This window comes from Diachasma alloeum, unplaced genomic scaffold (genome assembly GCF_001412515.2).
Source record: "Diachasma alloeum isolate Michigan unplaced genomic scaffold, Dall2.0 Dall_scaffold_01086, whole genome shotgun sequence".
In the NCBI taxonomy this organism is placed as follows: domain Eukaryota; kingdom Metazoa; phylum Arthropoda; class Insecta; order Hymenoptera; family Braconidae; genus Diachasma; species Diachasma alloeum.
The window spans coordinates 1323-15774 of record NW_021681197.1 but is presented as its reverse complement, the minus strand read 5'-3'; the positions used below and the strand labels follow the sequence as shown (position 1 = coordinate 15774).

Sequence of the window (14452 nt, the reverse complement as noted above, 5' to 3'; positions counted from 1 at the left end):
CCCCCCCCCCCTCAGTATATGTCCCCTCTGAATGTTTAATGTCAACCGTTTCAATTTAATCGTTGTGTTTTTAATAAATTTCCACCTTCCTGCCAATCCTGGAAAGCCTACGAGGATCATATATTTCACACAGTGTGAATTTTCGTAAAATCCACATTTCCGGCAGTGACTTAAAAGCCCAAGAAAATTACTGGAAATAATCGATAGTCTTCAAGTTGAAATGCACTTTTCACTGATTATTGTCAATTTTTTAATGATAAATCCTCATATTTGCCATTAGAAAACTGTTGAATGACGATCCAGTATTTTTCCTGGTGCCTCTTCATCTGATCACGTATGAAAAAATCCCATAGGATTTCCTATGGATTTTCCGATTTTTCTATAGGAAATCATATGGAGCCTTCGAACTTTTCCTATAGGATTTTTCTGGTGGGATTTCCTATAGGATTTTTCCGGTGGGATTTCCTATAGGATTTTCTATAGGATTTCCCAAAGAATTCACTACAGGATTTTCTATAGAAAGTAACAAGTCAAAAGGGTCAGGATGAGGGTCATAAATCTGATAGGAAATTCTATAGGAAATCCTATAGGAAATGTTCGAATTCTCCATAGGATTTCCTATGGATTTTCCTATTTTCCTGTAGGAAATTCTATGGAGAATTCGAACATTTCCTATAGGATTTTTCTGGTGGGATTTCCTATAGAATTTCCTATAGGATTTTCCCGGTGGGATTTCCTGTAGGATTTCCTATGGGATTTTCTATAGGATTTCCCATAGAATTCACTACAGAGTTTTCTATAGAAAGTAACACAGAATTGAGACTCGAAACCAATCGGTCACAAGGGTCATAAATCTGATAGGAAATTCTACAGGGAATCCTATAGGAAATCCTGTGGGAAATTCAATAGTAAATCCTAAAAAAAAAATTTCATACGTGATTAACCTCTCTATATCTGGAAAATAACTATATATGTATAAGAATGGTTGAAACTAACCAGCATAATGCTATTTTTGTTTGTTCTCTGTGGCGCCCGTTGTTGTATCTACCTGAACACCTGAAAAAAAAATATAAAAAAATTTCACTGAACCTCTCAAAATCTCAATAATAATCTCCACATCCAGGTCTTGAAGGTACTAATTACATGCCTCCTTAGCTGAAAATTATTTATGCTTGCTCGAACGTCGCATGCAATTTACAATACGTTTCTTACTGTCTCTCTACTCTCTCTCTACTCTCCTATCTCTCTTTCTCTTTCTTTCTGAACTACCTACTATTATACAACTATTTATATGTTATTCTTTACAATTCTCGTCTCATTTGAATTTTTATTCTGGTCCTGCCATTATAACTCGTGATATAGGTTTTCATGTTGAGTATATATTCAGTCATTAGAATGAAAGACAAATGCATTTGATATACATCAACATGTGTTTAATAAAATCAACAGTTTATAACGGGAGATGTTAATTTTACTCTAGAGAAAATCCAATTTTTCCTTAGTCTCTTCGACCTAACTTGGGTTTTCTTGTTTTACGCACAAGCACGCTTTCGCGCGAATCCTCGAGATCGAAAAAGAAAAACAAAAAGGAGATGGTGTGGTAATTATAAAAAACAAGGATTACTTCGAGCGCTTGTCTAGAGCTTCCGCTTAATTTTTTTATTCACATGAATAAAGAACCGGATCACTTGAAGGATGAAAAAAAATATATACATTGTCAAATGAAGTATAAAAGGGAAACCTTACGCTATTTGAATTCGATGAGTCGTGATGATCGCCAGAGCTTGGTCTAATGCTTGCAAGTATAATTTAATTTAATACATTAGCATTCGCTGACTCTTGACTGATTTATCGATTTGACTTGTACACATCTATTATGGAATATGGATTGAGACTCAACGGAATAGTCCATCAGCCTCATGATTTTGATATGAATAGTGATGATTATCAATCGGATGTTCTATCATTGATGATAGTATCGGAGTTATTGCACGCCAATTGCATCCAGCCTGATATTTTCCATTATTGCGCATGTTGAATGATCTATGAACCTGAAAATTTCTCAAAATATTTCTACAATTCCGTATTATTCAGATAGAAGTGTTTCAGTTGATGAGTATAACGTGCTGCAGATTAGTATATATGTATTGCGATATAAATTAAACACTTTTTCAACAAGAATCGAGCGATGCTCCTGATCATTTCAACGCTCAATGAAAATTTATAGTTAATATAATCACACGTATGAGCAAATTTTCGGCTCTCACGATTCACTGCCGAAGAATGAAAGATTTGCATATAATTTATTATGCAGATTATAAATGGGCTATTAAAATTTCAGATCTTGAGTGAATTACTGTTCCTCGAGAAAAGTTTTTAATAAAGTTGAGAGTTTAATGAAGTTGAAACCTTTTAATAAATTTAGGTAATCGTTCATGACGTCGAAAGAAGACAAAATAATGTGTAGAGACTGTGGCATTGATGAGTGCGCGGTGAATTTGCTCATATTAGAAATGAATGAGATAAAAATCTAGATGATATAGGTGTTAGATAGCTTTTGACTTGCATCACCGAGGACTAATGATGCGTGCATCACGTATCGAGACGCGTATAAATGCTGTACTAATTTTCCATGATATTCAAAGGTCCGCCTTTCTTTTTTAACTATTTTCTAACATTTCAGTAGCGAAGCGGTAAAACGGTTTAAATCGTTTTTGACTATTGGCCAGTTTTTAATGAATATCTCGGAACCTGAGGGAGATAGCAAAACTTTTATCATAATCTTTTTTGTAGAGGAAATTAAGGGCTACAAAAAAGGTGCTGACAAAAATTTTGCTATCTGCCTTAGATTCCGAGATATTCATTGAAAACTGACAAATAATCAAAATCGAGTTCAACTAAGTTTTTGAGGAATATCTCCGAATCTAAGGGAGATAGCAAAATTTTTCTTAGAATCTTTTTTGTAGAGCTGATTGAGAACTACAAAAAATGAAATAACGAAAATTTCGCTATCTCCCTTAGATTCGGAGATATTCCTCAAAATATCTTCGCTTCGCTACCGATTCGTAATTTTAAAATTCTATGAATTTCCATAGAATATTCCAGTTTTTTCAATCCAAAGAGAAGGGCGGATCGAAAATGGGAAAGTGAGGAGAAAAGAATAACTTCTAGATGTACATAATCATCATAGCAGTAGTTTTCTGTGATTTAGACAGGACCAACGGACATTAAGTAGATCATAAGTGTTTTTGTTTTGTCAGTAGCTTCGACAACATTATAGGAGTACACGTATGCTACGCCGAAAAAATAAACGTACAAAAAGTTTAAATAAAAATTATCGGGATTGCAATACTCTCTCATTTTCATACTCACCTGTTGTTGATACTGGCCAATTGAATTACAATATTTTCGAAATATAAATTGAAATCATTCCACTCATACACACATACATGTGCGATCTTCGGCGCTAATTTTGAATAACCACATCACATAGACGATTTTTAGAATTTACAATTAAAGCCTCACATGAAGATTCTCGAAAAAGGAATTAATTGTTTGTACGTGATTGTCATTCATTAAACGATCAACAAAAACTCCTTGAGATGTTTTCCAGGCAGACTCTTGTATATATCGTCAGATTAATTTTTTCTGTACATAATAGTTTATTTCTATCCATGTTTGCACTAATGAAAGGAATTATTGCGGTCTCACTGGATAATCGTAACGATGAGACACTCCTTTCCTTGCAATACACATCAAAATTTTGTCAGTAGATGAAAAACTACTTTTCGGTGCATTAAATATTTTCTCCTTTTTCATTTTCTTCTTCAGGTAATGCGAACAAATTCATTCACAAATAATCACGCTAATTCTGTCGGATAATTCACTGATACTACTCTCTTCACTTATTGAATATCACCATTATTATATTTCTTCACCAGCTATAATCACGTGCCATTGCATTACATTGCAGTGAGAAAAAATACAAGAGAAAAAGCAAAGGAAATACGTGGTAAAGAATATAGTGAGAATTGGCGATTAATATTCACTATATTTTCCCAGACGATGGCAGCAACTAAACGAAATGCAGCTGGATTGACTTCTGCCGTGCCCAGAGCAACATTAAATGACGAAGAATTGGTAAGAGAATTTTTTTCCCCAATGTTTCCCAAAAAAAATTATCTCGAGCGATCGAAGTCCAATTGGCACGCGCAAAAAAATATATTTTCATTTCTGAGAGTAGAAAAGGGGACGCGCATCATTGGCTAGTGATTTATGCATATTATTCCGATCATTATGTAGTCATTTATTCATTGAAAAGGAGTTAGTGTCCGCTTTCATCATGTTCAGATTTCAGATAAAATGCGAAAAGTGACCTTTACAAATTTTCACGACGAACAATTCAGTTGTAAAGTTACGAAATTAGGCGCAGCTAACAGTGAAATCGGTCCCATTTTCCAGGTTTTCATTCATAAGCCAAGATAAACTGGAAAAATTCCCAAGTCTAGCATATTATGCTCGGCGGAATAAATCGCTGATCAAATTTTTTCCCTATTTTTAATAGAGGAGAATATTTCAACCCCAGAGTACTCGGACGAAAAAATTTAATAGAAAAACCTATCGAATTCGTTAGAAAATTCTATTGAATTTCTATTGAACTGTTCTATTCAGATATTTTCTATAGAATTTCCTCGGCTCAAATTTTTCAAGTTTTTTCGTTTGATTTTCTCGATGAGAAGAAAAGAAAAATACAATGAAAACACTTGGAAAATTTGAGTCGAGCAAATTCTCAATAGAAAATATATGAAAAGAGTAAGTTATATAGAAAAATCGAATTCTGTTGACATTTTCTATTGAATGTTTTTTATTGAACATGTCAATAGAATCAGCCAAAAACTACTAGAAAATTTAACAGAAATTAAATAGAATTTTCTAACGAATTCGATAGGTTTTTCTATTAAATTTTTTCGTGCGCGTAATAGAGATAATCCAATCTCCAACTTCACTCGACCCATCTGCCGTACAATTTAATCCCACTGACGTGACAAATGTATCATACAGAAAATGCATGTCTACAAGAAGACTCTGCAGGCCATGATCTATCCGATTTCGTCGACGACACCTCACAACTTTGTCACGTGGACGGCAACATCGCCGACATATTGTTACGAATGCGAGGGTCTTCTTTGGGGTATTGCGAGACAGGGTGTCAAGTGCATGGAATGCTCTGTCAAATGTCACGAAAAGTGCAAGGATCTACTCAATGCTGACTGCTTACAAAGTAAGATCGTAATATCGGTAATAATTCGATTTTGGCGAAAGTCGACTTTTCCATCGAAAAAAAACCTAAATATGGCACTTTGGCTTTTCCCTGAAAAATCCAAGATGACACTTTGGCCCCGAGTGAAAAATAAAAAATTTTATTTCGACATTTCTGGCGCCTCCGAGTGTTTCATGAGCATCAGAAACGTTAATAGATATAAAAATTAAGGAATGTAATCGAAACTAACTTTCATTTTTGAGGCCTTGCAGAGCCTCAATACTCAAAGCCTGGGCTAGGCCTGAATTGAACCTCGGCTTATATAATTCCTACCTGGGTTATTTCTAACGCAGGAGCTGCCGAGAAAAGTTCAAAACACGGGGCTGAGGATAAAGCGAACAGCATAATAACAGCTATGAAGGAGAGAATGAAACAGCGAGAGCGAGAAAAACCTGAAATTTTCGAGCTAATACGGTAAGTCATTGCGCCTATGCGTACTATTTTCATTTACAATTCAATGACTCGTCATTACATCACATAATTGGCACGTAATCATCACGAGAATGGTGAGAAACCATTTTCTTCAGTAGCAAAACAAGACGAGATCGAGACTAATAGTTATCCCTCTCGTTTTGCTTCGTTTTGGGTCGCGGATTCACTATTCTAATGAAATTTTTTAACAGGATTAGGACAAAATTGTGTTTTTATTTCGATGTTTTCTCGGTTTTCTGTGGTATATATCTCGCAGAGGCGAATTCTCGTTCTAATTGGCATGAAGTTGATTGAATTTTGCTCCTCGCGTATTATTATGAATTCGAATCAATCTAATCCCAGGAAAAATAATGAACAATTGTAACTGAGTTAACGCAAATAGCTTAAAACAGGGAAGACTACTGGTGCGATGCTCAAGAAAATGTTTGCATCCTGAAATAAAGATGGGAAACAAGACGAGATCGAAACTAATAGTCATCAGTCTCGTTTTGCTTCCTTTTGAGTCGCGGATTCACTATTCTAATGAAATTTTTTACAGGATTAGGACAAAATTGTGTTTTTCTTGCAATATTTTCTCGGTTTTCTGTGGTATATATCTCGCACAGGTGAATTCTCGTTCTAATTGGCATGAAGTTGATTGAATTTTGCTCCTCGCGTATTATTATGAATTCGAATCAATCTAATCCCAGGAAAAATAATGAACAATTGCAATTGAGTTAACGCAAACAGCTTAAAACAGGGAAGAAAGATGATGTAACATTAATGTGATAGTGGCATTGTCCGAGCGAATAATTACACTGAGCAAAAATCACCATCAATTCGATGGACATGTACTAGACTATTTTTTGCTCAGTGTATAGTGCTACTTGAATATCAATATCATCGGAGTTTAGGTCCGTTTTCGGTGTTGACGAGAAGGCCCACATCAATCATATGGATTCCATCAAGCAGTCCGTATTGGACGGAACAAGCAAATGGTCAGCGAAGATTGCAATCACAGGTTTGTGAAATGGCTGTCTCCATTCTTGTAATAACCGCCCTGTCGTCATGCACATCTCTGTGTCTATTTGTAAGGGTAGGATTGGTGTGATACAGCAACAATAATAACAAAGCTTCGCTCGATTGAAATTTTCGTTTAATTTTAAATTGGCTGGATTTATCCAAGTGACTGTGGTTTATATGTTTAGTGATGCTGTTTATTGTTTGACGTTTTATTTGATCATTATTTCTGTCAAGACGTACGCAATTGAAGGTCATTTTTCAGCAGAACCAGATCAATTCAATATCGAATGTTTCCTGCGGCGATTGCTTCATTGTACACTCCCGTCGCTTTTACTATAATATATATGATTATTATTACGTTCGACAACATTGAAATATGTCCGTTCCCTATTTCCTTTTCCTCTGTCATGTCTCCACCGCCAGGCTGCTATCAGTGTTGTATATCCTTTTCCATTAGTATGATGATTGCCATGGTGATTATTATCATTATATTCATTCTGTTGTTATAACTAATTTTTTATTGTCGTCCGGTCTAGAAGAATTAATGCTCTGAAAAGTTGCGCAATTATGTCGGTTTCATTTTCAAATTTTCATCGAATTCTCAATTAAGAAGTTCGATTATACTGACAGGGATTTTTTTTTTTTAAACGACTGCTCATTAGTTGCGAAGAATCCACTGCACGTCGAGTTCTTTCATAAAAAGATGTTATCGAGACATATCTTGTACGCAATATGTCCGACAGAATTCCAGTCTCTCCTCGTCGGCGATGAATTCATGGAATTTAGCTCTATATTTGAGGAGGAATATAGTTCTCACAGCATATCCGTCTCGTCTATAGGAGTTTTTATACAGGAGAGGCTTTATGAAAAAGAGGGGAATCCAAATTAACGTAAAATCTTCAATGCAAATATTCGTTAGTCGTACGTGACGGATTTAAAACATTTTCTCATCAGTATTCCCTTGACAAGAACTTTGGAAAGCTCATTGGTGAGGGGCTGGGGGTTTTCGAAATACATAAATAGGGGGGGCTAGGGCAAAATGGGATAGTCCAGTTTTGCACAAAAAAATTAAAAATTTCTTAAAATCATAGAAATATTCATTACTCGTGTAATTTGGTTCCTTTTTCCTCTCTTTTATTGATTTCTGATGGAATTACTGAAATGTGGGAAAATAATTTATTAAAAACGGATAACATAACACGGAACAGAATCCGTGTAAAATGGTCGTATCTCCACTAATCTTCCAGATATTGATAAAAAAACTGTTGAAAACAAAAGTGGTAATATTAATTTTTTCCAGTGGAATTTTGGACCTCTGCATACATTAATAACAATTTTCTGTATTTTTAGAATTTTCAACTATCCCATTTTGCCCCGTGAACCAAATTACGATAATCGAGTGAAAAATGATCCCGAATTTGAATTCGAAATGGCGAAATGGTAAAACGGTATAAGTCAATTTTGACGATTGACGAGTTTTCAATGAATATCTCGGAATCCAAGGAAGATAGCAAAATATTTTCAGAACCTTTTTTGTAGAGCAGATTGAGAGCTACAACAAATGTAATTACGAAAATTTCGCTGTCTCCCTTAGATTCAGAAATATTCCTCAAAAACTCACCTGGGAGATGAGTCGACTTGAACCGTTTTACCACTTCGCTACTGAATTATAATATTCGGCTCGAAGCTAGTGACATTGGAGGAAAAATTGATCCCTCTAACATGTGCAAAATCATGGTATTCCATTTTGCCCCACCCTCCCCGACCGGCCTCACAATCCTCTTCCAAGGAAGTGGTACTTTGCGCTGATAAAAGTTGATGGCGAATATCAGTGAACTAGAGGTCATTCATTACCAAACATTGAACTGCAGGGAGTTGGCATTGCGCCACCACGATGATACCGTGACTGGTGAGCTGAAGGCCAGAAACGTGAGACGCGCAACAAGTTTCATTGTTTTAGGTCGTAGCCTCAGTGCTATAGCCTCGTCACTTTGACCATGCCAACAAAATACTATCAATGTTGATTCTACTACGGTAGTGGAACATCGGGTTCATTCTATCGCAGTTCAATTGCCACTGTTCTTTACATATACGATTATTCGTCTTCTCCCCGTGTCTTCTCTCCACTTCCATTCAGAGTTACGTGCAGAGTAGCCATATACAGACACGACAGTCTTCGGGGAGCAAAGCTTGTGTCGACAATGTCATGAGTGATAAATTGCCGAGTGTAACGAGATAAAAATGGATGAAGGATAATTCGAGAAGGCGAATCGCTGTGGATTATCAGGGTATTGTCTTATTTTCAGCACTACATTTTCAGTCGACCCGGATACTCACATTGACAGCCTCGAGCAGGCAGAGGTGATGGTCCTGGAAGGCACCAGCAAGTGGTCATGCAAAATCGCCATCACAGGTAGCCACATATTGAAAATGACCAAGAAAAACATATCTATATTCATACATCTATAGGGGAGGGTGGGGCAGGGCGGGGCAGGGCGGGCAAAATGAGGCACCTCAGTTTTTCGAGAAAAAAAATGAAGAAATGATGAAGACAAAGTGCGACAAGTCAAGGGGGATAAAAATTGGTTGCATGCACAAACAACTTGTCAAGTGTTCACAAAAGTCCGATGGGACAGAGGGACTAAATAATCAGGATTGAATTATCTTGAGAGCCAGCGGGAGACCAGCTCAGTGATGAGAACGGTCATGAATGCCAAAAGAAGAGAAGCGGAATAATCCTGAAGGTCAAATCAAGTGATTTTGTCACTCATTCCCAGTGACAAGAGACTGAAAATCAGATAGAAATCTTGAGCCCTAGGAGTTTAGTCCCTAGATTTCAGTGATAGAATCCTTGATGCTAAGGACTCTATCACTGAAATCTAGAGACTAAACTCACTAATTCCAGTTGATGTCAAAAATCTCAAAAAATGAGGAGTAGATCCCTAAAGACTAAAGCTTTTCTTTATTTGTCTTATAACCATGGAGCCTTCTGAGCATTTTGCTCATCGACCTCGTACGATCCCTCAGATCGTTCGAGCCGTAAGAACATTGACCCTTTCTGACTACTCCGCCCGTCTCCCTTGGTCATGGAATCAATGTTTGCAGAATTTTTTTTCATGACAAAGACTGTTCCATTTGGCCCTTCAGTTCTTTTGAATTGACGTGACTTCAACGCACGCTGGAGCCGTATTTTAACTCAAATACAAGTAATTCCGACCAAACAACACTCGTAATTAGCCTCATTTTGGCCTCCCCTCCCCTATTCATCCATACATCGACCGACGTAAAAACCACTCTCAAACACTCTGCATTCTAATGTGTCACTTTAATAATCCGAAAATTAATTGTTATTCTGCCACATCTGCATCAAGATCACGGCTTTCTCTCCCTGCTTGGCCGGGCAAAATTTTGCGCACTGCCGGTTCTTCGGGAAGAGGAAGGCTGCGTGTACACCGACGCACACACACAATGTTCATTAATTGCAAATTGAGAGCAAAAGAGAGCATTCGGATTCTAACGAGAACTTGCACGTCCTGAATGTCTTGTTTTTCTCTCTCGTTGCATTGATGAACTTTTTTTGCTCTTTTCAAATATCACACTGGCAGCAGTAAAAAGATGATTAAATAGTACTGCAATAATCTTGAAGTATTAGAATGAAGTGAAGACGACATCCAGATAAAATGGGGCGGTTTATTTTTAATGACTGAAGATTGTGGTAACAGCAACATTTTAGATAACAAATTCAGTCAAATATTAAATCGGTGAGATTCGATTTTCTGTCGTCGGGATTAAGTTATTTTTTTTATTGTGGGTCGTTGACCTTTGCAGCACTAGGTGCATCCGCATCCATTATTCAGCTTCCAATATAATGATTCCTGATATTTAATGATAGAAGAAAAGGAACCGAAGGAGAGAGAGGACGAAAGTAAAAAAAGAAAGTAAAAAAAATATTGACTTTAACATTTTAATTTGAACAGTGATAGGCATATTCATCAATAATAATTACCGTTAAATTGTGAAGTTGTCAATTTTCAACATAAATCTCAAAATTTTTAATATTGAATTGACCAATAATTTAGGTAGGAAGATTGACGATTATTTGGATAATCCTAAATTTCGAATTAGCTTGTTAACTAAAAATTACATTTCAATATTATCAAACATTTTATTCACCATTAATCGGAAAATTTAGTTGATAAATTTTATAATATTTTAAATTTGTTAAATATACTTAAACTTTGAGCAATATAAGGAGATAACCCTTTTTAATATTGTCAAAATCTAATATTATTGGCCATTCCTGATGTTGAATTGATATTTTCGATAGCACTAAAGGCCAAAATGAAAAGATAATTTCACGAATTTGGTATTAATCCAAAAATTGTTTTCCAAGTGTTGAATTTTTGAAGATTTGAAATCACAAGAACAAAAGAGAAAATAAAATCATACGAATGACTACATTCAGTTCCACTCCATTCTCATTCACACAGGGGAAATAGTCAATTATTTGATTCTATAACAATATCAATAAACAATAGGAAATCGTTCACGCACCCAAATACCTCATAATGGAAGATAATAACGAAAAATTGAACCATAAGCAAAAAATAAACAAGACTTTTTCCACGAAGCCGATTATCCCCGCAAAATATAGTAAAGTCCACATTGATTCTTCGAGTAAATTCAATCGATAGTTTCGCGTGACTTGAACATGTAAATTTCGAGTGGCAAGGGTAAATAACTAAATTCCAACAGGAAACAAACAGGTATGCGCAGTATAAGTGAACTGTGGAGTAAGATTATTTGATAATTTTCAGTCCCGGGCACAATGTTCCAGAGATTCTTAAAAATCGATAGTTCAACGTACAGGCGAGAGTAGCAGTATCCCTGACCCAGTTACACTCATCCAGCTACTTCCACCTTTTACGGGGATATTTCTATTAAGTTAACGATCAACAACTTTTCCCTCGTGTTATCGCTCTTGTTTCATCGACAAACTCCAAATTCAAAGGAATAGTTGAAAATTATTCGAGTTTACGGAAAAGTTACAGTAGCATTTTATCGATAAAAAAATCAGTTGTGGAATTTAGATCCCAAGTTTCAAGAAAAATGGATGAAAACAAATGTTTTCCACGAAAAAAACTTGCGGGATAATTCAAAAGATTCAAAAGAAAGAGTAATATCGCGTGCCTGCAGAATGCTAGAGCGGAGAGAAGAAAATCGGTAGAAAGGAAACATGAAAGAAAACTCGTATATCACATATACAAAGGGGGGAATAAAAGAGAAGCCTGTTAGATGATGCTTGGCAAAGTGAAGGAGGAAGCATAACGGAAAAAAGTAAAGAGAAGCATGCCAACAAACCCACCAATTGTTTCTCGTTTGTTGTTCGCTTAAGTTGTGTACTTGATCCCCGATAGTTCGAGACACCGGGTCGTCGAAATTTATTCAACGCGTCCGTGAGGGGAATCCCCCAAAGATGTGAGCGATGTATTTATTAATGATATAGAATGCAGAAGAATTTCCGATTACTATTGCATCTATCCTTCTGAGGTGATCAGTATTTATCGCGGCATTATAGCAGTGGCGAAGCGTTAAAACGATTCAAGTAGATTTTGACGAATGGTCAGTTATGAATGATTATCTCGGGATCTAAGACAGATAGCGAAATCTTTGTAAGAACCTTTTCTATGGAGGAAATTGAGAGCTATAAAAAAGGTCATTATGAAAATATCGATATCTCTCTTAGATTCGGAGATATTCCTCGAAAACTCAGCTGAAGTCGTTTTCGACTTTGGGTCGAAGTTTCCGACGAAAATCTCGGAATCTAAGGCAGATAGCAAAATTTTTGTCAGAACCTTTTTGATAGAGCGAATTGAGAGCTACAAAAAAGGTCATTACAAAAATTTCGCTATCTCCCCTAGATTCGGAGATATTCCTCTCAATCTGTAGTCTGGATTAATAGGGCCAGATCAAACCATTATCACCTGGCAGCTTCTCTTCAAAGGAAGAATTTTATTGAATCTGCTCAATGTGAATGTGGACATCCAAGCGAGAATTTAGACCACGTCTTCTGGGATTGCCTACGACACGACCAACACCGACAAACATTATATAACACCCTACAACTCAATCAATGTTTCCCTCCGTCCTGTAGTCGCATGATTCTCAAAAACTTAGACTTAAAGTGCATTGAAAGTATTACAAAGTTTCTCAAAAACTGCAATATTAGAATCTAAACTTTAGAAATTTAAGCTATCATAATATACACAAAATCTATGTAATACACTTGTTCTCCTTCTTTTTTTCCCTTATATATACAGATATATACGTTTATATTATAATTCACGGCTGTATAAACTTGTAGTTTTGAGCTATTAAATATAACAAAAAAAAAAAAGATATTCCTCGAAACCCAGCAGAGAGCAAAACATTTTACCGTTTCGGAACAGATATACATGCGCTAGTTTCTAAAATATGTATGACTTGTGCTATGATCAATAACTATTTCTCGAAAATTTCTCAATAAAGAATAGTCACATGCAACCCGATGAATAAAACATTCTCTTCAGTAAAAAACAGATCAACACGTCCTTGTAATTATAGAAAATACACGCACTGAGAACACATAGAGGCACTTTTTTCAACCCATTCATTACCAATAGTCATAAATAGATAAGAATTGTCACATACTTATCACTATATCAACAAACAACGAAACAACAGACCTAGGAGGAAGCACCACGACCCTTGTGGGCCACAAAATGTTACCATAAATCTCAACTATCTTTGAAGAATTCCGACTTTTGCATAAAGTTGTAATATTACGTGGTTTGCATGGTCTCCTGTGTCGCATGGCTCATGAATTATCAATGGCAATGTTTTTTATTTGAATACATCTGAGAATATTCACAGCGCTTTAATGCACGCTCATGTCAATGTATACTATGTACGCAGTTATAAGAAGTTCGGTGGACTTGTTTCATGTTGAGAAACAGTGTGAAGAAGAAAAATATTACCGGGATTATTAACCCTTTTATTATACTGACTTGGAGTTCACCGCGATAATAACGCGATTCGGATCCAGCAATTTCCAATTTTCCACAAAAGTTTAGGAGAAGGTTTGATGAATGGGGGATGAAATCCTTGGTATAAATCCAAAAGTACAGCATACAGGCTTTAATAAGCGTCCGTTGCTCCGTGTAAGCTAGCGCTGCCTAGAATTTCCCAATGTAATAAATCAATCGTCATTGTAAATCTTCCTCCACGTCATTAATCAACAGTTGCAATGCTAGGCAGCACAGAAGTACAGCAGAACGATTGTTAACCTGACGTATTGAAATTATTACAGTGATTAGTGCACAGGGGCTCATCGCCAAAGACAAGAGCGGCACATCAGATCCATATGTTACGGTGCAGGTGGGCAAAGTGAAAAAACGTACAAGAACAATGCCACAGGATCTCAACCCGGTTTGGCATGAGAAGTTTTACTTGTAAGTTGTCAGTTATTGTGGCTAAAGGAACAGGATTTTTTGGCGCCGGCTCTTTTGGCCCCTATAGATTTTTTGGCGCCTTATGTTGAACGTGAATATCTTTCGAAAAGACAAAACATTTGCATATTTTACTGAAAAGAATGATGATTGTCTTCAAATTCGTTCGCCAACTCCCATATGACCCCGATCGTCTTTATTCTGCCCCTTC

General features: G+C 36.3%; 1 protein-coding gene across 1 annotated transcript in view; it reads left to right on the top strand.

Moving 5' to 3' along the window:
- LOC107045789 overlaps nucleotides 1–14244 on the top strand; it is a gene marked incomplete at its 3' end in the record, with an annotated part of 48820 nt that extends 34576 nt beyond the window's left edge. The window contains exons 15-20 of the mRNA XM_029126656.1: nucleotides 1124–1132; nucleotides 4063–4140; nucleotides 5062–5281; nucleotides 5614–5734; nucleotides 9061–9167; nucleotides 14103–14244. Of these exons, the coding sequence (XP_028982489.1) occupies nucleotides 1124–1132; nucleotides 4063–4140; nucleotides 5062–5281; nucleotides 5614–5734; nucleotides 9061–9167; nucleotides 14103–14244 (677 nt within the window). The remainder of the gene's footprint in view (nucleotides 1–1123; nucleotides 1133–4062; nucleotides 4141–5061; nucleotides 5282–5613; nucleotides 5735–9060; nucleotides 9168–14102) is intronic.
- Between the last annotated feature and the right edge of the window lie 208 nt (nucleotides 14245–14452).